The 27,164-nt window shown below is 39.0% G+C and overlaps 1 protein-coding gene across 1 annotated transcript in view; it reads right to left on the bottom strand.

Annotated features, from left to right (window-relative positions):
• KIZ (kizuna centrosomal protein) overlaps positions 1-27,164 on the bottom strand; it is a 161,034-nt gene that overhangs the window by 12,322 nt on the left and 121,548 nt on the right. Inside the window, 2 exon segments of the mRNA XM_036009473.1 lie at positions 18,715-18,811; positions 22,749-22,850. Coding sequence (XP_035865366.1) covers positions 18,715-18,811; positions 22,749-22,850 — 199 coding nt within the window.

A 27,164-nucleotide genomic window follows, 5' to 3' on the forward strand; every position in this document is an offset into this window, starting at 1 on the left:
AACTAGGGATAGAAAACCTGTTTGAAAAAAATAATAACAGAAAACTTCCCTAACTTGGTGAGGGAAAATGTCATGCAAGCCCAGGAAGCACAGAGGGTCCTAATTAAGATGAACACAAAGAGGCCTACTCCATTTTGCCATTACAATAAAAATGGCAAAATTTACAGACAAAGAGTGAATCTTAAAGGCAGCAAGGAAGAAACAGCTAGTAACATACAAGGGAGCTCTGAAGAGGCTATCAACTGATTCCTCAACAGAAACACTACACGCCAGAAAGGATTGGCCTGATATATTCCAAGTAATAAAAAGCAAGGACCTGAAACCAAGACTACCTACCCAGAAAGCCTCTCATTTAAAATGTAAGGTGAAATAAAGAGCTTCCCAAACAAAAGAAGGCTAAAAGAGTACATCTCCACCAAGCCAGCCCTGCAAGAGCTGCTAAAAGGGATTCCTTTAGGAAAAGAAAGAGAGGGATGGTGGGGGGGGGCATTGGTACAAAGGTGAAAAATGGCAATGTATAAGTACCTATCAATAATAAACTTAAATGTAAATGGACTAAATGTTCCAATAAAGACACAGGGTAGCAGAATAGATAAGAAAACACAACCTGCATATGTGCTGTCTACAACAGACCGACCTCAGAACAAAAGATATACACAGGCTGAAAGTGAAGGGATGGAAAAAAAATATTCCATGCAAATGGATGTGAAAAAAAGCGGGGTTAGCAATAGGTTCTGATGCTTATATCAGAAGCCTTAACAAATTCAAGAAAATTGAAATAGACGTAAAATAAAGGCCATAATGAGACAAAGAAGGCCACTACATGATACCTAAGGGAGCAGTCCAACAAGAGAATATAACTCTTGTAAACATAAATGCACCCAATATAGGTCCATCTAAGTATATAAAGAAAATATTGGAGGACTTTAGGAAATATACAGCAATACAATCATTGTAGGGGACTGTCATTAATGAATAGATCTTCCAAGCAAAAAATCAATAAAAGTACTACAGAATTGAATGACATTCTAGGTCAAATGCATGTAATTGATATTTATAGAATATTTCACCCCAAAGTAGCAAAATACAAATTATTCTCAAATGCACTAGGATCATTCCCAAAGATAGACCACACAGTAGGGCAAAAAAGTAGCCTCAACAAATTGAAGAAAATTGAAAATATACCAAACATCTTCTGGGATAACAATGGCTTGAAACTGGAGACCAACTTCAAGCGAAAACTCAAAAACATTCAAATACATGGAGGCTGAATAACATGTTATTAAATAATGAATGTGGTAACAGTGAGATCACAGAAGAAATCAAAAACTATGTGTAAACAAATGAAACAAAGACACAACTGAAAACCTAAGAGACACAGTGAAGGCAGTCCTGACTGGGAAGTTCATAGCAATTCAGGCCTATCTAAAGAAGATAGAAAAATCTCAAATAAACAGCCTAATCCTACATCTAAAATAACTAGAGGAACAAGAAGAAACAAAGCCCAAAGCAAGCAGAAGGAAGGAAATAAGATCAGGGCTGAATTAAATTACATAGAGACTAAACAACAATTCAAAGGATAATGAAACTAGGAGGTGGTTCTTTGAAAAGATAAACAAAATTGACGAACTGTTGACTAGCCTCTTCAAAAAGACAGACAGAGAGAGAGAGAGAACCCCCAAAATAGATAAAATCATAAATGAAAGAGAAGTAACAAAAGATATTACAGAAATACAAAGGATTGTAAGAAATTATAAAAAACTACATGCCCAGAAATTGGACAACCTGGGCAAAATGGATGAATTTCTAGAAACATACAATCTTCCAAATCTGAATCAGGAAGAAGCAGGAAACCTAAATAGACCAATAGCAATGAGTGGAACTGAAGCAGTAAATCAAAAAAACTACTAACACACAAAAGCCCTGGTCCAGATGGCTTCACAGGCAAATTATATCAAACATTCAAAGAAGAACTAACACTTCTCTTTCTCAAACTATTTCCAAAATTTCAAGAAGAGGGGGTGCACCCAAACTTTTCTTATGAGGCCAGTATTATCTTAATCCCAAAACAGGAAAAGATACAACAAAGAAAGAATATTAGAGACCAATATCTCTGATGAACACAGATGCTAAAATTTTCAACAAAATACTATCAAACCAAATCCAAAAATACATTAAAAAGATTATACACCATGGTTCAAGTGGGATTTATTTCAGGGACTCAAGGATGGTACAATATTCACAAATCAATAAATGTGATATATTACAAACAAAATGAAAGACCAAAATCATGTGATTATATCAATAGATGAAGAAAAAGCATTTGATAAAATCCAGCACCCATTCATGATAAAAACACTCAGCAAAATGGGAATGGAGGGAGCATATCTAACATAATAAAGGCTATATATGAAAAGCCTATTGCCAATATCATACTTGATGGGCAAAAACTAAAAGCGTTTCTGTTAAGATCAGGAAAAAGACGAGGGTTCTTCCTTTCACCTATCTTATTCAAAACAGTACTGAAGGTCCTAGTCATAGCAATCAGACAAGAAGAAAAAATAAAAAGCATCAAAATCGGAAAGGAAGAAATAAAACCGTCAATTTTTGCAGATGACATGATAGTGTACATAGAAAACCCTAGAGGGTCCACCAGAAAGACTACTCAACCTAGCAACTGAATTGGGCAAAGCAGTAGGATACAAAATCAATATTCAGAAATCAATGGCACTTTTGTATACCAACAATGGACTACCAGAGAGAGAAACTAAGGTAACAATCCCATTTACTACTGCAATAAAAAAAATATGAGATAGCTAGGAATAAATTAAACCAAGAAGGTAAAAGACCTTACTTGGAATAATATAGAACACTGAAGAAAGAAATTGAGGAAGATACAAATAAATGGAAGCATATACCCTGTTCTTGGACTGGAAGAATCAACATCATTAACAATTTATATGGAACAAAAAGACCCCCAAACAGCCACAGACATCTTGAGAAAGAATAACAAAGTTGAAGGGGTCACAATACCTGATATAAAACTATGCTACAAGGCCACTGAAATCAAAACAGTCTGGTACTGACATAAGAGCTGACACATAGATCAGTGGAGCAGAAGAGAGAGCCCAGTAATAAACCTATGTGTCTATGGTCAATTAATATTTGACAAAGGGGGCATGAGCATACAATGGAGTCAAGACAGTTTCTTCAATAAATGGTGTTGGTAGAAATGGACTAGTACTTGCAAAAAATGAAACTAGACCACCAGCTTATACCATATACCAGAATAAACTCAAAATGGATAAAAGGCTGTGATATAAGTCATGGTACCATAAAAGTCTTAGTGGAAAACATAGGCAGTAAAATTTCAGATACCCCAGATAGCAGTAATTTTGCTGAGATATTTCCTAGGGCCAGGGAAATAAAGGAAAAAATAAACTAATGGAACTACATCAAACTAAAAAGCTTCTCCATGCTAAAGAAACAAGCACTAACATGAAAAGGGAACCAACTGTATGGGAGGACATATTTGCCAATGATACATTGGACAAGGGTTTAATCTCCAAATTATAAAGAATTTATATGACATAACACCAGGAAGACAAATGATCCTATTCTTAAAAACAGGTAAAGGACCTGAACAGACACTTCTCTAAGAAGGACATACAGAAGGCCCAGAGACATATGAAAGGATACTCAGCATCACTAGCCATCAGAGAGATACAAGTTAAAACCTCGATGAGATATAACCTCACACCTGCCCAAAAGGTTTGTTGATTAATAAATCAACAAACAAGAAATGCTGGTGAAGATATGGAGAAAAGGGAACCCTAGTGCACTGTTGGTGGGAATGCAGACTGGTGCAACTACTTGAAAACAGTACGGAGTTTCCTCAAAAAATTCAAAATGGAACTGCCTTTTGACCCAGTGATTCCACTGCTGGCAATATATCCAAAGAATTCCAAAACACCAATTCAAAAGTATATATGCACCTCTATGTTCATAGAAACACTACATACTGTAGCCAAATGCTCTAAACAACCTAATTACCCATCAGTAAATGAGTGAATAAAAAAAGCTGTGGTACATTTACACAATGAACTACTATGCAGCAGTAAAAAAGAAGCAAATCTTACTTTTAGTAACTGCATGGATGGAACTGGATACTATTATGCTAAGTGAAATAAGTTAGTCAATGAATGACAAATACCATATGATCTGACTTATAACTGGAATCTACTGATCAAAATAAACTAATGGGCAAAAGATAATCAAAGGCACAGAAACATGGAACAACTGACAGCTCTAAGAGGGGAGGCGTGAGGGAACTGATTGAAAGAAGGTGAAAGGATTAGACAAAGGTCATATATGCATCACCAATGGACATGAACAATGTGTGGGGATTGACTGTGGGAATGAGGGGGCAGGCTAGGAGGATGGGGGCAAGGGTGGAAAACTTGGGACAACTGTAATAGTATAAACAATAAAAAATTGTTTAACTAGGCAGCTACGGGAAAATGGGCAGCTGAAGAGGGTAAGGGTGATGATGTTGACACCAAGAAGCATAAGACCAATGAGGATGATTAGACAGGAAAAAAGGGAAAGTTAATCTTTAAAAAAAGGCCACTGTGACCTATTCAACATCCACTTCCCATCTGACAATCTAAATGTGATCGCCTTTAGTAGAGAGTCCCACCTGCCTGCCCACCCACCACAGGCAGAGTCACCCACAGATGACATACACTGTCCCCCACCCAACCAAAACCACAGTGTGAATTTGCAACAAGAGAAGAACAAAACCGAAATTTCCTGCTTTTTTAAAGTGCTTTAAAAAGGTAAATTTGTTTGTATTTTTTAACTTTCATTTTATGGTTTTGTACATGTTGTTAGGGGTCAGCTATTTTTATTGATCCCAGATGACCAAACCAGTCTTTGGAGTGTTCTCTGTCCTAATTCCAACTTTATTTGTGGTGTGACCATGTTCATTATAGTCTCAATGGAGAAAAAAAGACATTGTAAAAAGGCTAAAACAACAACAAAATAAACAATCTTATTCCAAGCATTTTAGTAAATTTTTTGTGTATCTACTTAACTGTATGATAAGTAGTTCATTTGTAGGAGATAGTTTAAAAAGCTGAAGATAAAAGGTTGCTTTTCTCCCTTTTTTCATTGTTTATAAAGTTTCTATTTATTTATTTACTTTTTTGGCCTGTTTGATATAGGTATAAAACTGTATTGTCCAACAATATACTGGAATTAAAAACCAAAAAGGAAAAAGAAAATGTCAGGACTTCTATGGCCAAAGGTATTTGCTGATGCTTTGGTGGGAGGGTCCCTACATCTTCTCTGCTGTCTCTGAATGCTGGTTCTCAGAGGCAGCATTGTGTGTGCTGTGGGGTACTGCACACTGTGCTGTTGCTAGAGAATGAATGCTTGGCAGTGAGGCAGAAGACTGATATCCCCTTAAGAGTCATTGGAAAACACTAATGTGTAAAGAAAGCTTTAGCATTTGTAGGCAAACTGAAAGAGAAATACCTTAAGTTCAAGATGTTAAAAGGGTCAGTTAGCAAGAAGTTAAAACACTTATCTTTGTCAAGCCAATGATACCAATATTTAATAGTTTAACAAAATATTTCAAAATAAACTCTTAGTTTCCTTAAACATATTAACAAGTGGTAGAGAAAAATGGGAGTATCCTGAAAAATTTATACTTAAATTCTTCAAGTCTCATACTATTAAAGAACAAAAATTCAACCAAGTAAATAAGATCTAATTGGCTTTATTGAACAATTCATGAATTGGGTAGCATTCCACCCAGGAAACACAGAGGAGCCCCAAGAAGCTTTACCATGTGGAAGGTTTTTGTAGGCAGAAATTGGGTGGAACAAGAAAACCATTAGCAAAAGAAAAGAAAGGATTGTTTCAGGGCTTTAGTAGGAAGTGGGGGTTTTATCAGGCAGATTGTCTCAATTTCCTTTGGGGTGGGGTGGGGAGGACCCTTGTGACAGATTGTCTCGTTGATACTAATCAGACAATTCAGACTGACTGATTAATATTACATTCTTGGACAAGGTTGAAACTGAAACTAGGTCAGATATTAAGTCTGGGTTTGATGTAATGGGCTTTAGCACAAGTGACTCTGTTTTGGGCCTGTTTTCTCTTTAAAAACACTGAATGGTCAAAGGAGATATTAAACAAGAAACTGCTACTTGTGTATGGCTTGCTATTTTGATTTTTCTTGTGTTTTTGCCGAAGTACTCGCTTGTATTTAGATTTACAAGAATATTGCATTAAAACAGGTTTCATCCTTTTAGATGGGAAGACTGCTGAGAAAAGACATAGACCCCAACATGCACCACTGTTACGAGCGCCAAGCGGGGGGCCAAGAGGCAATATACTATTACCTGAAAGGAAGCCCCCAGGTTTGTTATGTCCGCCGCCAGAGGAAAGACGTCTCTCAATGCCAGAGATTTGTGAAAAGGAAAGGAAATGTTTATTTAATGCTATACAGACTTAAAGTAGTGACCTAACGTCTTCATCAAAATCCCAAAGTCCCTTAAAACACCCACAAACACACACAGTCCTTCCTTCCCCCCTTTGCCCAGTCTGGGGTACAGTTCTCAGGAAAAGAAGTAGAAGTCTGTGGCTTAGGCAGACCCTGGTTCTTCCTGGTAATCCGAGTTGGCTGGCAGGCCTCCATCAGTTCCCTGCACCATCAGCTGTGTCACTAGGATCTCTGCTAAAGCTGGGTGGTGGTTCCTCCTTCTAAAGCTACGGGGGTCCCCACTCTGGCAAAGCCACAAGGTTCTCTCTCCACTGCCGCATCCGTGTGGTTCTCTCTGCACAATGCTTGCGGGAGTCTCCACTCAGCCAAAACTGCATGTTTCTCTCCTCAATGGCTATGATCTACTGTGATCCTCTCCGCACTGCCACAGCCACATGGTTCTCTCTCCACTGCTCCAGCCACGTGGTCCTCTCTGCACAATGGCCGTGGGAGTCCCCACTCAGGCAAAGCTGCATGGTTCTCTCCTCAATGGCTGTGATCCTCTCTGCACTGCCACAGCTGCATGGTTCTCTCTGCAATGGCTGAGAGGAGGGGGGTCGCCACTCTGCCAAAGCCGAGTGGCAGTTCTCTGCTAAAGCCACATGGTGATTCTATCTCACATGGCTGCGAGAGTTCCCACTCTGCTAAAGACCCAGTGGTTCTCCCCCTGCGCAATGGCTGTGGTCCTCTCTCTGCACTGCTAGAGCCGTGTGGTTCCCCTTCCAATGGCTGCCACCTCTGGGTTTAAATCCCTGTGCCAATCTTCTTCTGCAGCCCCATTTCCAACTCCTCCTACAATCAGTTACACCTGCCAGCACTCATATCCTTCCAGCTTCACTGGGCTGCCATTGTGAGTCTGGGCAGGCATGGCCCCATGTCATGGAAACAATCTTCTTCAAGCTCCCATGGTGGCACTGTAACTAGGGGGATCTGCCTCCCAGTTACATCTTGGTGGGGAAGTTACTTCCATTTCCCTGGCTTAGAGTGTGGCCACAGCTATTTAACATATCTATACAACCAGTGAAAGGTTATAGATATGTTAAATGACCACACCAGAGGTTAGCTATAAGGCTGTTGCTATGCAGAACAGCTCTCAATGGCCCTGCTCTATTTGTCCCTTCTCCCAACCCACACCTGCGGGGGTGGGGTGAGGACATCCTAATATTTCCTAGATACCTTGAGTTCTGGACCCCATTCCAAATCCCTATTTGGGGCCCCCCTCTTGGCTGCACCCCATTACACCACCACTGTTCTTCTCACAGCTGGGACCACAGTCCTCTTGATGAAGGAAACCCTATGAACTCATCTTCTCCTTCCCTTTGGCTCAAGCCTGGTTATACCACGGCTTAAAAATCTGTCTTTTGCCATAGTTGCCACAATTTACACATCTATTTCTTCAGTAAAACAAGTTCCACTAAGATATCATCTTCTAGGCTCAGTATATGCTGATGTTCCTTTTAAACTTGGTGCCTGTTTATTTGCTCTGACGAACTAGTGGTCTGTGGCCATTTCTCCAAGAAGAGTAGAAGATGACCATCTGAAAGGGTCCAGTAGTAATTGACAGTCATGGAGACTGCCAGTAAGTTGGAGACCAACAACATGACACTAAAAACATTCATCTTATATAAAGCGTGTGTGCACACACATTAAACACAACTGTGGGTTTTGTCTACTATTTACCCACCTCCCATTTCATAAAGACACTGGGCTAGGTGCTAGAGGGGAGAGGTAGATTATAAAATACTAGCAGGGTGCAAAGACAGGCTAATTTATCAGCTGTGGCCCCATAATAAGAGCCACAGGGGGGAGAGGGTGAGGGCACTGCTGGCTGGAAGAACTGAGTACACAGGCTAGGTTATTTGGTGGCTGCAGGATCCTCAAGGAAGCAAGGAGCCTCCCAGATCTGCTTTGAAAGATGGAAAGGATTTCACAGCCCAGGACCGAGGAGCAGAATGCAGTGGGATGTGGCAGCCAGGATCCCTTGACATGACCAAGGGCAAAGGGGCTGGCACAGGCCAAGTCCCCACAGCCTGGGATACTTGTCTGAGCCCCAGGAACATGTCCAATGCTCACTTACCAACTCTATTTGGCTGCCTCCAAAGTACCTCAGAGTGAACATGCCTGGCTATTACCAAACTCACGATCTTCCCAGGCTGGTCCCTTCCAGCCAAACCAGGCTTCCATCTCCTGTCTAGTCAACAAAACTGGCATCTCTTACCTGGACCTTTTTTTTTAACCTTTGTAAAGCCCCTTGACTGGTGACACCATATCCATCTTTTCCACTCAGCAGTGTAAATTTTTTGAAACAGAAATCTGATCACCCCTCTTCCTTGCTAAAAACTTTTCAAGGCCTTCCCGTTGTTTTTAGTTGGAAAATTAAATCATGAACAGTAAATTTAAGACTGATGCTCCAGACTTCACTGAGCCCTTTTGCTGGAGCCTTCCCCATCCTATATCCCCCAACACCACCCTGCAACCTAAGATCTCATCAAAGCTGCTATTTCACATCCATTTGTGTAGCTGACTGACAGGTGGTCTCTTCCCTCTAGACAGTAAGCTCCGTGATGGCAGCAACCACACCTGTTTCAGCTCAGCTGGATAAACTGGTCCTGTGCACTTACTACATGCTCAGTATGTGTGTGGAATGAATACACAAGCCTCACTAAACACAGGGCCCTGCTTAAAGGCACTCGATCATTATTTGATGACACATTATTTCATTTGTATTATTTCTACTTATGTGAGTTCAGAATCATGTTTTCAAGTTTGGTACCAAAAACATTTTTTCTTACAAGAAACATGTTTCAGACCTAAATTAATGTAGTTCACCCACTAGGAAAGGTGGAAGATGCTTTTAGGTATTTCCTACTCAATCTTCACACCTATGGGGTAATGATTTTTCCCTTTGGGAAACCATTTCTGCAAGTCAACATGACACTGCAAGTCAAGGCTGATTTTTATTGTATATAATTTTCAGGGGCAACATTCTTTTTGGAGTCACAACTAACATGTAAAGCTAAGACAAGTTCAAAGGGGACCATGTGAGAACTTTCCTTGTAGTGCTGTTTAGGGCCCACTTATTTAGCCACTATCATAAATGAGAGAAAAACAAAAACAAATTCACTTTTGAAAGCATAAGAAATGCAAGAGTTAAAATTATAGGCTACAGGATATGGTTACCATACTCCATCAGATGTATTCGGAATCTCTCTAATCTTCCCTGAAAGCATGAAAGTAACATTTCTATCTTGTAAGGTGGAAGTTGGCAAAGGGTTGTTGTAAAGAGCCAGAGAGTAAATGGTTCAGTGGTATGAGCCATATTGTATCTGTCTACTCAACTGTGTGGTTGTAGCACAAAAATGGCTGCAGACGATATGTAAACAAATAGGCATGGCTATGTTAAAATGAAACGTCATTAAGAAACCCTGAAATTGAGTTTCATATAACTGTCAGCTATCATGCATCATTATTTTCCTTTGGACTTTTCCCAACCATATGAAAATGTAAAAACCACTAAAGACTACACACAACCAGGCAGTGGCCAGGCCTTAGCCCCAGGGCTGCAGTTTGCTCAGCCTGTGGTGAAACAAGGCCGATGTGTGCTGCAAATCACAGAGTCTGCTTTCCCTGCATCATCTCTTAAGGTTAACTCTTGGAATCTAAGATAGCACTCCTGGTATTTTTCCCTTTGAAGTTTACAATTAGACTGGAGGTCCTACTTAAAAAATAAATCATTTTCAGGTAAGATAGCACAGACAAATGATTAAATTAAAATGGGACCATGTTCTACTGGTCTCATTATAATGGGAAAGTTATTTCTGAAGAATTTCCCAGTAGGTTTGGTAATTTTTTCCCCCTAGCTGTACAGTGACACCACATGTGCAACCAGGGAGATTCTTAACTGTTAACATTTTGTTGCAACATTGACTTTATTACATATCTTCCCTCTGTCTATCCATCAAGCCATCTTACATTTTGATGCACATCAGTAATTATTTATAAATTCTCCTGCTATTGATAAACCAAATTAGGGCAGCTCTAATCAGAGTCACATTTGTTCTCATCCTTGCTAAACCTAAGGAGCTAAGGTCTGTCAGGATCGAAACAGAATAGTTTTATTCTAAGTTCAGCACCTGGAACAGAGTGAATACCTATGACATGTAATCATGACACAGGGTACTAAAGAAAATAGTCAAAATTATGTGTTAACTGTTCATTTGCTATAAACAAAAGGCTAATGTCACTAGATATAGTCAACATAAAAACAAAATTGGATGGCAAGTACATCTGCAAGTATTGTTTTACTTTGTGGAACCAATGGTAGAGACAAAAATGAAACATGGAAAATGAAACTATGGCATTCTAAGAAGCTTATTATTAAATTATAGCAGAGTCCTGGCCAAGTGGCTCAGTTGGTTGGAGCATCGTCTCATACACCAGAAGGTCACAGGTTTGATTCCCAGCCAGGATATGGGAGGCAACCAATTGATGTTTTTCTCTCTCTTCCCATTCCTCTCTCTAAAATCAATAAACATATCCTCCAGTGAGCTCCAGAGAGGTTAAGGAATATGTCCCAAGACTGCCAGTGGTGGGGCAGAAGTAGATAAAAAATTTTTCCCAGTACACAAAATTCACAGGTTGCAAACCTCTGTATCCACAGGGTCTTATGAGAAGTGGTAAAGCAGCAGGGTAGGGGAAACCTGGGTAGATGAAACAACTGGTTCCTGTCCCAGTGTGTTACTTGTTATGGGAGTTCATTTCAGAAGCTAGGACAGCGTCAGCTGTGGGGCCAGAGATACTCTACTCTTAAAACCCAATGCTGCCTATTGCACGGTCCTGGGCAAGCTTCCTAACCTTCTAAGCATCCATTTTCTTACTTGTAAAATGAGGTAGTAATGCCTTTATTGAAGTGTTCTGATAAGCTCAGAGATAATCTTATCGAGAGTCTATATACAGCAAGTTTTGGGGAAAGCAGCACTGCTGCAATGTCCAGACATTTGGATAAAGAAAAGCATGTACATGGTTTGGTTTTGTGGGTTCTAAGTAGAGGATATGAATATTCAGGCACAGGGGGCCAAGGGTAAGATTTAGAGACAGACTGGGTTGAAATAGGCCCAAGCTATATGAATTGTCCTCCTTGAGGAGCCTGATGGGTGGGAATCAGAATGAAAGAGCCAGGAAAACTGCCTCCACCAGGCTGTCCACAAGCAGTGGGCCGAATATCTAGTCTGTAATAGTTTATCCATTCATTCATTCACTCATTCATTTGTTCATTTACTCACCACTTTCTCAGATGATAATATGCATCAGCCTCTGTGTTGGGGATGCAGCAACCAAGAAGACACACTTGGGGGCTCTTATGCTTCAGTGGAGGAAGACACCAAATAATAACTGTGACACAAGCCAAAATGGGAAGTTGTAGGGCGGGCTGAAAATTTATGGTAGTAGGAATCAGGGAAGAAACACTCCAGGCCCCCAACACATGTCAAGAGCCCACAAGTGCTCATCAAATTCAGGTAAGAACCTCAATAAAACACTCAATAAGTGTGCTCACCCAGGTCCTCCCTCCTGAAAACTGAATGCAGATTGCACAAACAGAAAGAATATAATCAAAATTGACTGCAAGAGTCTTTTTTGAAAATGTGTTTGCCTATACCTCTCCCTCCTCTGTAGACTCATGCAAATAACTTAATGAAGTATGTAATTCTGTATCTGGGGTATATGATGCCATACAGAGGTGAGGGTAATTGTGCAACCAACTTTTATAAAGCAATGATGATTGGTCCAGTTAAGATGGAAGCATAGGTGGACATGCTTCACATCCTTGTGCAACCACAAGAGGGATCAAAACTAACCTCAAAACACAAAACACCTAGAAGTGCCAGAAAATAGAACTGTATGGAAGTTTGACAACAAGGAATTAAAGAAGCCATATTCATCCAGATGGGTAGACAGGGTAGAGACGACGCCTGGGGTGGAGAGGAAACAGTATGGCAATGGCAAGGTGTTAGCAGTGGCTGGCAGAATGAGTGGCCCCACATTCACATGTGGTGGATAAGGATCAGGAGGGGTGCCTTGGGAGCAAGTGATCCCAGGCAAGACCATGTAGCCCAGGATTCCAGTACTGGAAGATAAAGTCTCATAACGTCTGGCTGTAAAAACTAGTGGGGGTTGTGGTGGCAGAATAAACTGCAGGTCTCTCAGGAGAATCAGTTTAAAGAGCCTACATGGTCCTAGAATGTATACAAACCTACCCACTCCAGGAACCACCACAAGGATGGTAGATGGAGAGGCACCAGTTGCATACAGGAAACTGGTGAAGTGACTGGAAATGGGGTGAGTGCCAAGCAAGCCTCCAGCAGTTAGGCAGCAGCATTGTCTCCTTGCCGACCCCTCCCCCCATACAGAGCCACAAAGTGGTGAAGTGGGTTGCTCCACCATGGTGAATACCTGTGTCCACCCCATACAGCTTAGTAGGTATGCTAAGAGAGGGAGTCAATGCAGCTTTACCCAATACACAGACACAAACACAGGGAGGCTGCCAAATTGAGTAGTCAAAGAAACAGGGCCCAAATGAAAGAGCAGAACAAAACCCCAGAAAAATAACTGAACAAAATGGAGATAGCCACTCTATCAGATGCAGAGTTCAAAACACTGGTGATAAAGATGCTCAGATAACTCATTTGAGTACAGCAAAAGCATAAAGGAAGAAGTGAAGCTACACTAAGTGAAATAAAGAAAAATCTACAGGGAACAAACAATGAAAGGAAGGCAGCCAAGGTGTAAATCAACAATTTGGAACATAAAGAAGAAATAAACATTCAACCAGAACAGAATGAAGAAACAAGAATTAAAAAAAAAAATGAGGAGAGAATAAGACCCTGGGACATCTCCAAAAATGCAAACATCCAAATCAGGGATGCTAGAAGGAGACGAGAAAGAGCAAGAACTTGAAAACTTACTTGAAAAAATAATGAAAGAAAACTTCCCTAATTTGGTGAAGGAAATAAACATACAGGTCCAGGAAGCACAGAAAATCCCAAATAAGTTGGACCCAAAGAGGACCACACCAAGACACATCATAATTAAAATGCCAAAGGTTAAATATAAAGAGAGAATCTCAAAAGAAGCAAGAGAAAAGCAGAGACTTACCTACAAAGAAGTACCCATAAGACTATCAGCTGATATCTCAAAAGAAACTTTGCAGGCAAGAAGGGACTGGCAAGAAGTATTCTAAGTCATGAGAGGCAAGGACCTACAACAAAGATTACTCTGTCCCACAAAGCTATCATTTAGAATGGAAGGGCAGATAAAATGCTTCCCAGATAAGGCAAAGCTAAAAGAGTTCATCAATACTAAGCCCATATTATATGAAATGTTAAAGGGACTTCTGTAAGAAAAAGAAGATCAAAACTATTAAGATTAAAATGATAACTCAAAACTATCAACAACTGAATAAAAAATGAAAAGGAAAACAAACTAAGCAAACAACTAGAACAGTAACAGAATCATAGATATGGAAATCATTTGGAGGGTTATCAGCTGGGTGGGAGGGGGGAAATGGGGGAAAAGGTACATGAGTTAAGAAGCATAATTGGTAGGTACAAAATAGACAGGAGGATATTAAGAATAGTTTAAGAAATATAGAAGCCAAAGAACTTATATATGACCCATGGACATGAACTAAGGAGGAGGGATTGCTAGAGGGAAGGGGATACCAGGTAGATGGGGCAAAGGGGTAAAAATTGGGACAACTGTAATAGCGTAATCAATAGAATATACTTAAAAAAAAAGAAATGATGTTTGAGTGAATGGTGGAGCTATATACTGCTGATTACTCACACAGGAAATCCAATGGTTATTGAGCACTGGTTAATGAGAAAAGCCACCCAAATCTCAGTGAGGAGCTCCCAGAAACAGATTGATGACAGAAATAGCCACAGCACCACAGCCTCTGCTCAGGAAACTTTCAAAAGGTTAAAAGTTAAGCCTTGATAATCTAGTAGGCACCAGTCAGGTGAAAGGGAGTGGCAATAGCATTCCAGCAAAAGCACAGGAATAAAAGCCAGTGCACACAACATAGCATGCTGTGTAAAGAAATGACATGTGGGCATCCAATGAGCACACAGACCTGGGGCAGCTGGCTGGGAGGGTGCTGCAGAGTGCAGGCCACTCAATGCTTGAGGGGGTGTAGGCAACAGGAACTCCTAACTGGCAGCAACAGAGGTAAAACAGGCTAGGGTGCTGGACACTGGTTCTTGGCTTGTAGAGAGAAGGAATTTGGAACACAGCAGATGTGGGGGATGTTTTAATGTTAATAACACACTGACTCTCAACTTCAAGGTCAATATCATTTCTTTGAAAGAAAAAGATATCCACTGCCCATTAACAAACTACCCAAGTTAATGTGATTTTGAGGTCATGCCTATTGAATTTGGCAATGAGACTGAGTGTCCTACCAAGAACATGGTCTATAGTGTTGGGGACAATGAGAAAAGGCTTCAGCAGGAAATGTTCTTCCTGTTCTAGAGTCTTTTTATAAGCCTGAAAATAACTAATTTATGAGAATTTGTGGTCTCTAGACTCAGAATTCTACAATTTTTATTGATTTTAACTGCCAGTTAAAAATATTAAAATGTCTCACATAGTATCTTTGGCTAGAATTTTCCTCAAAATAGACATGTTTCTGAAAAGTAGAAGGCTAAAAATAATCCAAAAAGAATAAATCCCAGTAAGCGTGCCAACAAATATCTGTAAGTACTAATTTTAAGTTTTAGAGCCAGACCAAACTCTGAAACAGTCTAATTCAACAAAGTCTGAGCGCCCCCTGATGGTTAACCAGGGGCCCTGCAATAGATGCCATTTTTTAGTTGCCTGGGGGTCAACTTGTTAACTCCTTCCCTTCAGATAATCAAGAGATTATTCTTTTGTGCTCTGTGTACAAAAAATAAAGTATAGCAGTTTGTGATGAAAAGCATGTGGATTATTTAGGAAGCTGCAGGTCTGCTAAGTCAGAGATGGAGAAGGGGGTCTTTTATATGAGAACCTAAAGCACATCAAGAAAACCTCATTTTTATTTTTTTTTGTGATCTCACATCATCCCAAGGGGAAATGACCTGTGACGAAATAAAATACCACAGCCCCACCAAACATCAGCTGCAGCCTGGCGCCCTCCGCTGGCCACTTCCATGGTTGCAGGGCTGGGACACAATGCCACCCAAGGAGGCCCTCCCAGGGTGCCTGCAATGGCTGGGTGAACTTGGCTATCTTTCCCCTAGGCAATTATGTGGTAAGCACACATACTTTTTTTTTTTTTTTTTTGGTAAACCGTTTCTTTCTTACTTCCTTTCTTTTGGTAAAACGTTATCTCGATCCAGCCAGTAAACTGAAGTTACACGATAGGTTGTTAAAATACACTCTCCATTGAATAAATGGATCCGGGAGAGTGAAAACCGCTTCCTGGGGAAGGTAAAGCAAGACTGTTTTCAGAGGAGAGGAAGCTCTGGCATGCACCCCTGAACAAAAGGGAACAAGTGGTCTTTACTCGGAGAACGGCTTCCTATTAGGACTCACTCCTTCGTATATTATGCCTTTCATCCCCACTCAACCACAAAATGATTTTGCTGAAGCAAATTCAATGGTAGAAAAAGATTTACCCTGAAAGAATCTTTAATAATAAACTGTTGCCAATCTGCCTGCTTGCCTGTGATTTACCAGTATAATACAATAAACATCGGATTCTATTACGGCTCATGCACTGAAGCCGCTGCTCTGAAAAACATATGAAAGCATCCGGACCCTACCACATCACAATGAAATGCGCATGTATAAATGTGCTAAGAGTATCTCTTTGCATCTTTTATAGCTTGTGTGTATTAATCTGTAACGCTTATTAAGAAAGCCATTGCTATGCAAAGCAGCACCCAATCCCTTTCTCTGGCTTTTCAACAGAGTACACTGTTTAGCCAATAGGATGGACCCTCTGGCCCTCATTCTGCATTCATTGCAGGCAACATTTGCACAATGTATCTCTCAAAGGCAGCTGAAAAGAAGGCCTTAATACTCGTGTAAACAACTGCAAACCAATTACTTAATGAATCAGGCCCACACATAATGAGGTGCAGACAAAGAGCTATAAATGTAGTTTTGCACCCAAGCCGCTGCTTTAAAGTAAAATCCCTCAGCTGTAGTTTGGGCTTAACTAGCACATCATAATTATTGTTTCTGGGACATCAGAGGAAGCCATTTTTTTTTAAGGTCTAACAGGGTCTTTTTTTTTTTTTTTTTTTTTTTTTTTTTTTAAGGTTGCTCATCAGCTCACTGACAAAAAAGAGTGAAGAAGAATTTTTAAAAGTGCTACAGCAGCACTGCACTGTTATGTTTATTCTCAAGTACTGGTTTTGAGACCACTTGTAAAAGCAATAAAGCATGAGGAGTGACTGCAGTAAGTGGGATCTTTAAATGTAAGCCTCTAAATAATTTCATTGGATCCAGGCACAAACAGCAAAACTGGAGTTCTCAAAAGCCCAAGGTGGTATATTAATAACACCAAACCCAGCATAAAAACAAAACCAGATAAATCCAAACCCACTTACTGGGCACCCAGACCTTTTCCTCACTGGATTAGAATCAAGGAGTCTTGAAGACCTTTTTTTTTTTTTTTTAAAGGGGTGATGTGATTAATTGTAATTTATTTAAGAAATTAATTTCATGCACAAACAACAATAATAACAAAAGGTCCCTGCCTCAAATGGAAGAAAAAAGTTTGATGTTATAATGAAATATAGATGTAAGACATAAAATGATCAGGCTGAGAAAAAAATGCTCTAAGAATCCAACAGCTTTCTGAATATATTTAAAAATTATTTGAAGACTATATATAAAGAAAAGGTTATGAAGAATTGTTTTTTCAATGCCTTCAAAATATAATAAAAACATTTCTAACCATCTATAAAAACTAAATGTATCTATTATTATGCCAAATGGTAACATTAAGCCCTAAAAAATACCTGTAGAATTTATTGTCTTTTAAAATTTATTTTAGAAGACCTAGAACTTGCATTTATAGTATAATTATGAAAATATAATACCATAATACTCTTCCTGACCCATAATTTATCTTTCACTTTCTTCAAAAACATGGATGAAAACCCAGGTGTTAAAGATAATCATTTCTGATAATTAAATAAATAATTCCCTAAAACTGAACTTACCAGGTTTCTAAAAGCAAGAATCCAATTTCAGAAAATCACTATTATTTTAAAATACCCCAGGTCCTAAAATATTGTAATGTTTTTCAAAATATAAACAAAAAATATTTAAAAATACTATATTTCTGGATCAAATCATTTAATCTTTTAGGATACTAAAAATGTAAAGTTCTTGTTTTAAAATTTCAATGGGATAAACAGTTAATTCAAATGTAATGTAATCATTGGAAGGACTTTTTAATATGAGAAATGTTACTAGAAAAGGAAACTTGTCCTGTTTTGAATTATATTTACCCAAATCAGGTATTTGGTATTTCATCAGATGACTGCTTCTTTTCCCATCTATAAATTCTTTCTAAGTGACTTAATGTCATGGCATCATTAGTATTAAATGTTGATGACAAATCCAGCTTACAACTCACTTATCATTGCTTGAAAAATGTACAAGTGCTACAGTTTAACAAATGTGAAAAAAATAAATTTTGTTCCTTATGGAAAATAAGCAAGAAAGCATCTAACCCAAATACTTAGTAAAAAAAAAAGGAGTACAAAACCAAATATCCAGCAATTTTTGGCATGTATGTCAGCTGTCTCAGAAAGAAAAAATGGGCCACTTTATTTCCTTTAAGGTTTGATGTTTTTTCTTGGCCCTTTTCCATTGTGTGGCCTCTAAGCAGCCCTACTGCGAGCAGCTGTAGACACTAATTTGTGGTTCACTGAGGTGTCAATTGAGTCTTAAACCAAGGAAACAACAGCTGCAAAACATACTTGGCTTTGGTGCAAATATTTGCAAATGTAGACTAAAGTTTCAACTGTTAGTTTAAATAAACAAAACCCCCAAACCATAACATTCTATCAAGTCACACAACAAAATAATATGTAGCTAAAGTTTGATTCATTGTGCAGTGACATTTCTCTTCTTGTTGCCACTATTCAGAAAGGCTTTCATGACTTTACCTTGACAAAGGACTTCCTTCGCTAGATGAAAAACTAGCTTCTGAAATAATTTTGTTAGTTGTCTTTATCTTCAATGTACCGCTACCAATGTTCAAACCTGTGACAAGTGTAAACAGGAGACACAGCATTAGCCTCCATGCAGCAATGATTGCAATGAAGAAAGGACCTCACAATAACTTTGATAAAACAAATAACAAGAGGAAGATGCTATTCCAGCCACAGAAAGCAAGGAGCTTCTGAGGCAAGGAATAACATGTTGGTATGTATGTATGTTATGTATGTATGTATTCATTCATTCTTCATCTGGGGGTATGTCTATTGATTTTAGAAGGAGAGGAAGGGAGAGAGAGAGAGAGAGAGAGAGAGAGAGAGAGAGAGAGAGAGAGAGGACATCTATTGGTTGCTTCCTATATGCACTCCAAACAGGGATTGAACCCCCAACCTAGGTATGTGCCCTGCCTGGGAATCAAACCTGCAACTTTTTGGTGTGTGGGATAATACTTCAATTAACTGAGCCACCTGGCCAGGGCTCAAAGAACACCATTTTAAATGGCCAAGATGCACATGTAAGCACATGGGCCTTAATACAGCATCAAGCTAAGATAATGGGTGCTAGGAACCAGGTCTCAAAATAACTGACACTACTAGATGATGGTTGCCCACACTGAAATTGGGTGCAGAGTGAGGGGTCCCCAAAGTCCCCGCAGCCCTTGGTTGGGGGAAGGGAAAGTGGATGATATGGCTTAAGATACTTTTCATAATAATGGCAAGTGGATATAGCCATGTCATTCCTGAAGGGAAGAATGCTACCACCTGGGTAAAAGGTCTAAGTGACTTTCAGAACATGTAGTGCTGAATATGATGTTATGTAGGAAGCTCTCAGTCAGCATTTTAAAATAGGGGCTGGTCTGCCATGAAGGAGAGAGAGTAGAGGGGAGTCACAATATAGTGGCCATGAAGTTTGAAAGGATGTAGAAGGGCCCCCACAGGTCCACCATAAGGCCTGATGTGTAAGGAGGTGCTACTTGGTTTTGGATTAAGAGCTGGAGTAAGAAAGAGGAGACCCACTGGGAAACCTGGCTGGAGAACATGGCAGCACAGCTGAGGAGCTGGAAATTGTGGTACCTGCCTAATCAAGTATAGGTTAGTGGGAGAAACCTGGGATGCTGAACTGTGGCTGGGAATGCTGAGCCATGGACTTCTGCTTTTTTGAAAGATGGTACCTCTGACTGGTATATTCTGAAACTGGCCTGGGTTGGCAAAGTGGGGCAGGATTATGTATTTTTGAGTGTTTTAAAGGGAGTGGGATTTAACATCACAAATCTGCCATCATTCTGAATCTGTATAACCTTTAAATAAACAACCCCTTTCCTCTTTTTTCACCAAACTTTTGTACTGGGAGTCACACTTCTTGGTGGTAGGCAATCAAACCCCACAGCTGTTCCAGAACAGCATAGGCAGTGTTCTGTAACACCACCACCCATCTTTAAGTCTTTCTGCCAAATCCTCTTTTTCCATCTTGTACAGGAGATTGAATCTCCACTGAAAAACTTCAAGGGCACTCCTTAACCAGCCTGAAAATGTTGATTGGGAAGATGTCCAATGTACCTCTTTCCCTGGAGTTGGGGGAACTCCATGGTGCCCCCAGCTTGCAGGGAAATTCCTGACCTGTGCATCCTGAGAATCTTTAGCCTTGGACATGTCTGTTAAAAATCTGATTCTTAACTGGCAGCTACCCAAGATCACAGATAGACAGTGCATGGGCATCTCAGCAAAAGTCATTTGCTGAGTTTCTACAATTTCAGATATGAAAAAAAAAGGCACAAGGCTTAAGTGGCTTTTTTTAGAGATAGGTCCAGAGACAAAGACTTAAGAGATCTGATGTAGAAAATAGCTGAAATATACACTTCTTCTTCAACAGTTAGATTTGGGGGTGGCTCCTGAGTTCAGAGTGCACATTCCCACCACTACCTGAAATAGTGCTATGAATTCTAACACTGGTACTTGGCTTCCATATCCCTCTGCCCTCCCAGCCTACTTCCTGTTTCTTTTTGGAGCTCAGAGAAGTCCTTAGTATCAGACTGAGAATGAGAATGAAAAAGTAATGCATGATCAAATGTAAAATAAATACTAAAGGTAGTATCTAATTATGACAGCCAACAGTATTAGAAGCACTTATAAGATGCTGATGATGGAAAATTTAGAATCTTGCAAACCACGTAGTGTAATTTTGAGCGTGGACTGAGCAAACTGAATCTAGGGGTATTTTACTACAAAACCTATAAAGTATCACTTCACTTATGATAAATTAACAAAAATATGTTAATTATTAATATTAATAGTATTATAACTTTAATACACATCCAATGGATTACAACTTATATCAAATGTACTCATCCTTTGAACATGTCCAGTTAACTATCCAAAAATACACTTACCAAAAACATATTTGTGGAGTCACCTTCCAAACTATGTATGTCTGCTAACCAGCTATAATGCTTGGAAAGCATTACTCTCTTGGGGCCTCACTTGTAAAATGAAGGGTTTGGATGCATACTTTCTAAGATCCCTCTGGGTTCTAATTCTGTGACTCAAATGTAAAGAAGGTGATGAAAAGCAAACATTTAAGGGCTCACAAGTATACCTCAACAAACTACAACTTCTCATGTTTGTGGTGTTCAAATAACCACCATCTTTAACACAGCCAGCCCTCCCTGGAGGCCTTTCACTAACAGGCACAGTACTTGGTATTTAACCTGCAGTGGCTCACTGAATTCTCAAAACCACCAAAATAAATTAATTTTTCAGCAACTAATCCTATCACTAATATTATCTAGGAAGTAGCTCTTCAAAGACAAGCCTGATGCACCATAAGTATGTCCCTCAAAAAATGTTTGTCTGGTGAATATAACTTTGAGGCAACTGGGAAATCTGAGTATGGACAGGGCATTATGTGCTATTAAGAAATCATTGTTCATTCTCATAGGTGAAATTATGGCATGGTGTTTTATGTAAAAGTACTGTTGATGTTTACACCTCTCTGTATTAATTCATTTGCTTTCACAAATGGAACTGAGGTGATATACTAAGAAAAGAATGTAATAAAATGAAAACCACTGAAAATAATAAAAGCACAATAAAATATAAAAAACAGAAAATAACACTTAAACTTTCTAGATTAAAGAAAATTCATGAAAGCCTAAAACTAGTTTTTACCACCCCAAACCCCAAAATTCTGGTGAGGGAGGATAGCTTAAGATGATGGTCCTCATTGATGAATAAGAAATTGGAAGATATGCCCTGGCAGGTGTGGCTCAATTGGTTGGGTGTCATCCCACAAACTGAAAGGCTGCCGATTCAACTCCTGGCCAGGGCACATGCCTGGGTTGTAGGCTGTGTGCTCCGTATCCCATTGTGGCACTTGTGGAAGGCAACCAATCGATATTTCTCTCTCTCTTTCTCTCTACCTTCCCCTCTCTCTAAAATTTAAACAAACTTTTTTTTTAAAGATTTTATTTATTTATTTTTAGAGAGGGAAGGGAGGGGGAGAGAGAGAGCGAGAGAAACATTAATGTGCGGTTGCTGGGGGTTATGGCCTGCAACCCAGGAATGTACCCTGGCTGGGAATCGAACCTGGGACACTTTGGTTCCCAGCCCGCACTCAATCCACTGAGCTATGCCAGCCAGGGCTCCCCTCTAAAATTTAAAAAAAAAATTGAAAAAGAAATTGGTAGATATGGTAAGAAAAGTACTTTGAGGTATCTTCTGTGGTATTTAGTGACAAGTTACTATCATGATACACACAGGTAGAATCTGAAACTTGAGGGGCCAGTACACACGTAGGAGGGAAGACTTTTCCAAACTCACGTTCATTAATAACTGAAAAAGTACTGGTTCATTCTGACCAAGTGACAATGTTACAAAGCAAACTCTAGAAACCTTCAAGGAATGACCACCCTTCCCTGAACACAGCACTGGCCACCGCCCTGGGTCTCCTAGACATTGATTTCAAGTGCTGAATCCTCCCTTGCTTACTGACAGTTGTGATGCAGAGGCATCCTTTTGGAATCTGTCTTCAGTTTGATTGGTATTATATTCAAGGGCAGACTGCTTCAGCAACTGGTAGCCTTTTGTTTCTATAGATTTGTTTCTACAAAAAAAAGGCAAAGATAACTAGATAGCTACATGCAAAAGAAAGAAGTTGGACCCTTATATCATATAGAAAAATCAACTCAAATGTGATTAAAGACTTAAATCTAAATCCTGAAATTATTAAATTCTTAGAAGATAACAAAGGATAAAATCTTTGAGACTTTTGATTTGGCAAAGATTTCTTGGATGACCAAAAGCACAGTTAACAATATATAAAACAGGCAAATAGGACTACATCAAACTTAAAATTTTTGTGTGTCAAAGGAAACAACAGAATGAAAAGGCAAATTATGCAATGGAAGAAAATAATTAAAATCATATATTTGATAAGGGGTTAATATCCAGAAAATATAAGGAACTTATATAAGTTGACAACAACAAAAAGATAAATAACCTTATTAAAATGAACAAAGGACTTAAATAGACATTTCTCCAAAGAAGATATATAAATGACCTATAAGCACATGAAAAGATGCTCAAAATCACTACTTATTAGGGAAAGGTAGACCAAAACCACAATGAGCTATCACCTCATACCCATCAGGATGTCCACTATAAAAAAATACCAGAAAATAAGTGTTTAGTTAAGGATGTGAATAAGTTGGAACCCTTGTGCACTGTTAGTTGGTATGTTAAATGGTACAGCTACTAGAGAAAATAATATGGAGCCTCCTCAACAAATTAAAAGTAGAATTACCATATGATCCAGCAATCCCACTTCTGGTTATATGTCCACAAAAAACAAAAACAGGATCTCAAAGAGTTGTTGGAACACTTTTGTTTATCACAGCATTATTCATTATAGCCAAGAGGTAGAAGCAACCCAAACATCCATCAATAGTTGAATGGATAAAGAATATCTGGCATATACATACAATATTGTGCAGCCTTAAAAAGAAGGAAATTCTATCACATACTACAGCATGAATAAACCTTAAGGACATTGTACTAAGTGAAATGAGCTAAACAGGTATGATTCCACTTATATGAAGTATCAAAAGTGGTCAAAATAATAGAAACAGAAAGGGCACAGTGAATACTAAAGGCTGGGTGAGAAGGGGGAAGGGTATTAGTGTTTAGTGGGTAAAGTATTTCAATATTGCAAGATGAAAAAGCTCTAGAGATCTGAACAACATGAATATATTTAACACTGCTTATTGTATACTTAAAAATGGTTAAGATGGTAAATTTAATGTTACATATTTTTTACATAAATTTTTTAAAGTAGTGAACAGATATCCCTATTTGTCCATGACAATTCAGGTTTATGTCTGTTGTTCCAGTATAGATTAATAGAATCCACTTCTGTTATTAAAGTTTCCTAATTTAGATAATAAATGATATGGTTACCCTACTTTGGAGACATACAAGGTCTGTCCATTAGGTATCCAGCCATGTAATATGAATAATAGAGACATTCACTGAAGAAGATGCAAGAAACATTGTACATAGGACAATGATGCCTCAGTCCTCTTCAAAGTAGGTACCTTGGGACCTCACAAAGTTCTCCCAATCAGCATCAGCTGTCCCATCATATTTTCCTGACTCTCATCGATGGTCTGAAATCTCTTCCCTTTCAAAGGTGATTTTAGTTTTGGGAAAAAGCAGAAGTTGCAGGGCACCAAATCTGGGCTGTAGGAGGGCTGAGTCACCTGGATAGTTTGATGTTTTACAAAAAAACTCTGCATAAGACAATGATGCATGAGCAGACACATTGTTGTGATGAAGCTGCCAATCACCAGTTGCCCATAGTTGTAGGCCTTCTGAATCATCTGAATAGTTTCCAGGGAGGGATATTCAAGCTTAACTCAAAATTTGATGCAGATTCATTGCTGTACTCACTCAATCATTTTGAAAGCAACGGCCACACAGTACACATGCTCACTCTGTGGTGTCTACTGCCCCCCAATGATAAGTATAGTGAAACCATCATTGTTCACACATACACTTTCCAGTCCACTCACCTTGGCTGCCAGGTTACATCAATGTTGCACAAACCGTTTTTGCTATATTAACCACAGCTGGACTTTCTCTGGACAGACATCCCATATAAACCAAATGCAATGCAGTGGCATAGTTGGGCAGAGTGGGCATAGTTGGCATGGTTGGATTTTTTAAAAAACATGGTAAAAATACTTGAACACTGATTGTGTATTTGATGATATTGATAAATTATTATTAATTGTTTTAGGTATGAAAAAATACACAAAAATACTAAATTTTCTACTACCTAGTGAGAAGTTTCTTAAATTCTTCCTACTTTTCCAATGCATGCAAATTATTTTTTGAATTTCCCCTTTTTAGATACTCTGAAAATGAACAAAAAACAGTTTAGTTGAACCTAGTTTTCCAGACTCAAAGACAGGTTGTATGTTTATCTGAGGTGGCCAAATTGTAGTCATTTTTTGAGTGCATCTGTGGATAGGCTTAACTCATGGTAAAATGGTATCTCTCTATTCTAGGCCTTGCAGCAGCCACTGTAGGAATGAACCAGAAGAAAGAGTACTAAAAACCTTGGTCCATCCTTTGTTCACTTCGAAGCACTTCCTGCTCTGCCTCTCAGGCTCTCACATTTGAGTACATGTGTCCTAGGCTGGGTGAATGGTAGGAGCATCACAAAGAACAGTAATAGCAACAGGATGAGCTCAGAGATCCAGAGCTGAGAACAGAGAGAGTATATGCAGGGAGCAAAGCCAGGTGCACCAAAGGGATTAGCAGCAGCCCCGACCTGGCTCAGACCCACAGCACACCCTTAGCCCTGCAGAGCTTCTAACAGCATGTATTGTATGTAAGTTAAGGTGGGGAAGATTGTTGGGAAAAACAATAAATAAAGATAACATATGTAAGGCACCCAAGTAACACAACATTTCCTGCTACTTAAAGTCTCAAGGATACCTCAATAAAATAGAGGATGGAGAATTAGAGTGTTAGTGCAGACATAACAAAACAATATTCACTTTTACATGTTCAGTGTGGCTATAGATAAAAGGTCCCTGATCTTATGTTAGCACCAGGGGCTGGCAATCACCTTCCTGCTTTTGCTGACTCAATTTAAGAACTTAACCACAAGGCCTTATTACTGGATTAAAACTATCATCATGACAAAGAATAAAAATATAACTTCTCTTGACTTACTGAGAATCAATAAAAAAAAAGTATTTAAAAATGAGCATATTTTGGAGTATTAAATGTCATGTAGCTAAAATATGCACAGGCAGGGCTCTTAATTCTGAAAATAATAAATTCTAAGGTAATACTTTTTAACATTGCTAGATTGTAAAATCAGTTTGGCACACCAGAAATAGTATTTAGAAAAGTTAATAAACAAAACACCCAATGCAGTGCATGCAGAGGAGAAGGTATTGTGTTGTGTAACTTCTGGCAGTGTGTGTTGAGTTCTGGCCTGGAGAGAAAATGTTTCTTGCTGTAGTTTAGTCCCAGTGTCCCAGAATGGCTCCAATAGGGTGGCATCATAACTCTCCAACTAATCCTAATATCCATTTTACTTCAGATTTTCTGTAAAATAAGTTGGGGGGGGCTTAAATCAAAGATAGTGTATCTGACTTCTTAAAAGGCACAGAATCATTATAAAAAAGGTGAAAATACTCTGTTTTGTTTTTATTTTATGAAGGTGAACCAAAAAGTTATTCAGCTTTTAGGATACAAGTCCTGATTTCAATGACCCTATGCTATTTTTGTATTCAATTAAACTTATTTGCTCAAGGAAAAGTGGCAAAGACAGAAATTCAAATTAAAAAAAAAGAAAAAAGTTGCTGATTAATAAACACTCCTGGTGGCTGGAAGCCAGAGTTGTGGTTTCCTTTTGTCTACTGTTCTAAGATAAATCATTTGACTTTAGTGAGTTGGCTCTCTTATTCCTCAGAATCAGGAAAATGTATTATGAGGGGGAACACAAAAAACCCTGTAATTTACTTATAAAAATTGTGTATTTATTCCTATGTTTAAACTTCAGTCACCTTCAAAGTACTCTCTATTTGATGCCATATACCTATGGAGATGTTTTTTCTACTGCTCAAATAAGTTTCTAGACTCATCGATTTTGATGCCTTTTCAGTGATTCCCACTTTTTGTTTTACCTCTTCCACAATGGCAAGACTTTTTTCATTCAGGGAAACAAACAAAAAGAGTCATTTGGGGTGAGATTGAGTGAATAGGGAAGGTGAAGCATTGGGGTCATGCTGCTTTTTGGTCAAAAACTGCTGAACACTCATCATGGTGTAGGCAGGTGCGCTCATACATCACCCATCATGGAATAGGCAAATGTGTTGAATCGTCCA

This window comes from Phyllostomus discolor, chromosome 9, assembly GCF_004126475.2.
Source record: "Phyllostomus discolor isolate MPI-MPIP mPhyDis1 chromosome 9, mPhyDis1.pri.v3, whole genome shotgun sequence".
Taxonomy (NCBI): domain Eukaryota; kingdom Metazoa; phylum Chordata; class Mammalia; order Chiroptera; family Phyllostomidae; genus Phyllostomus; species Phyllostomus discolor.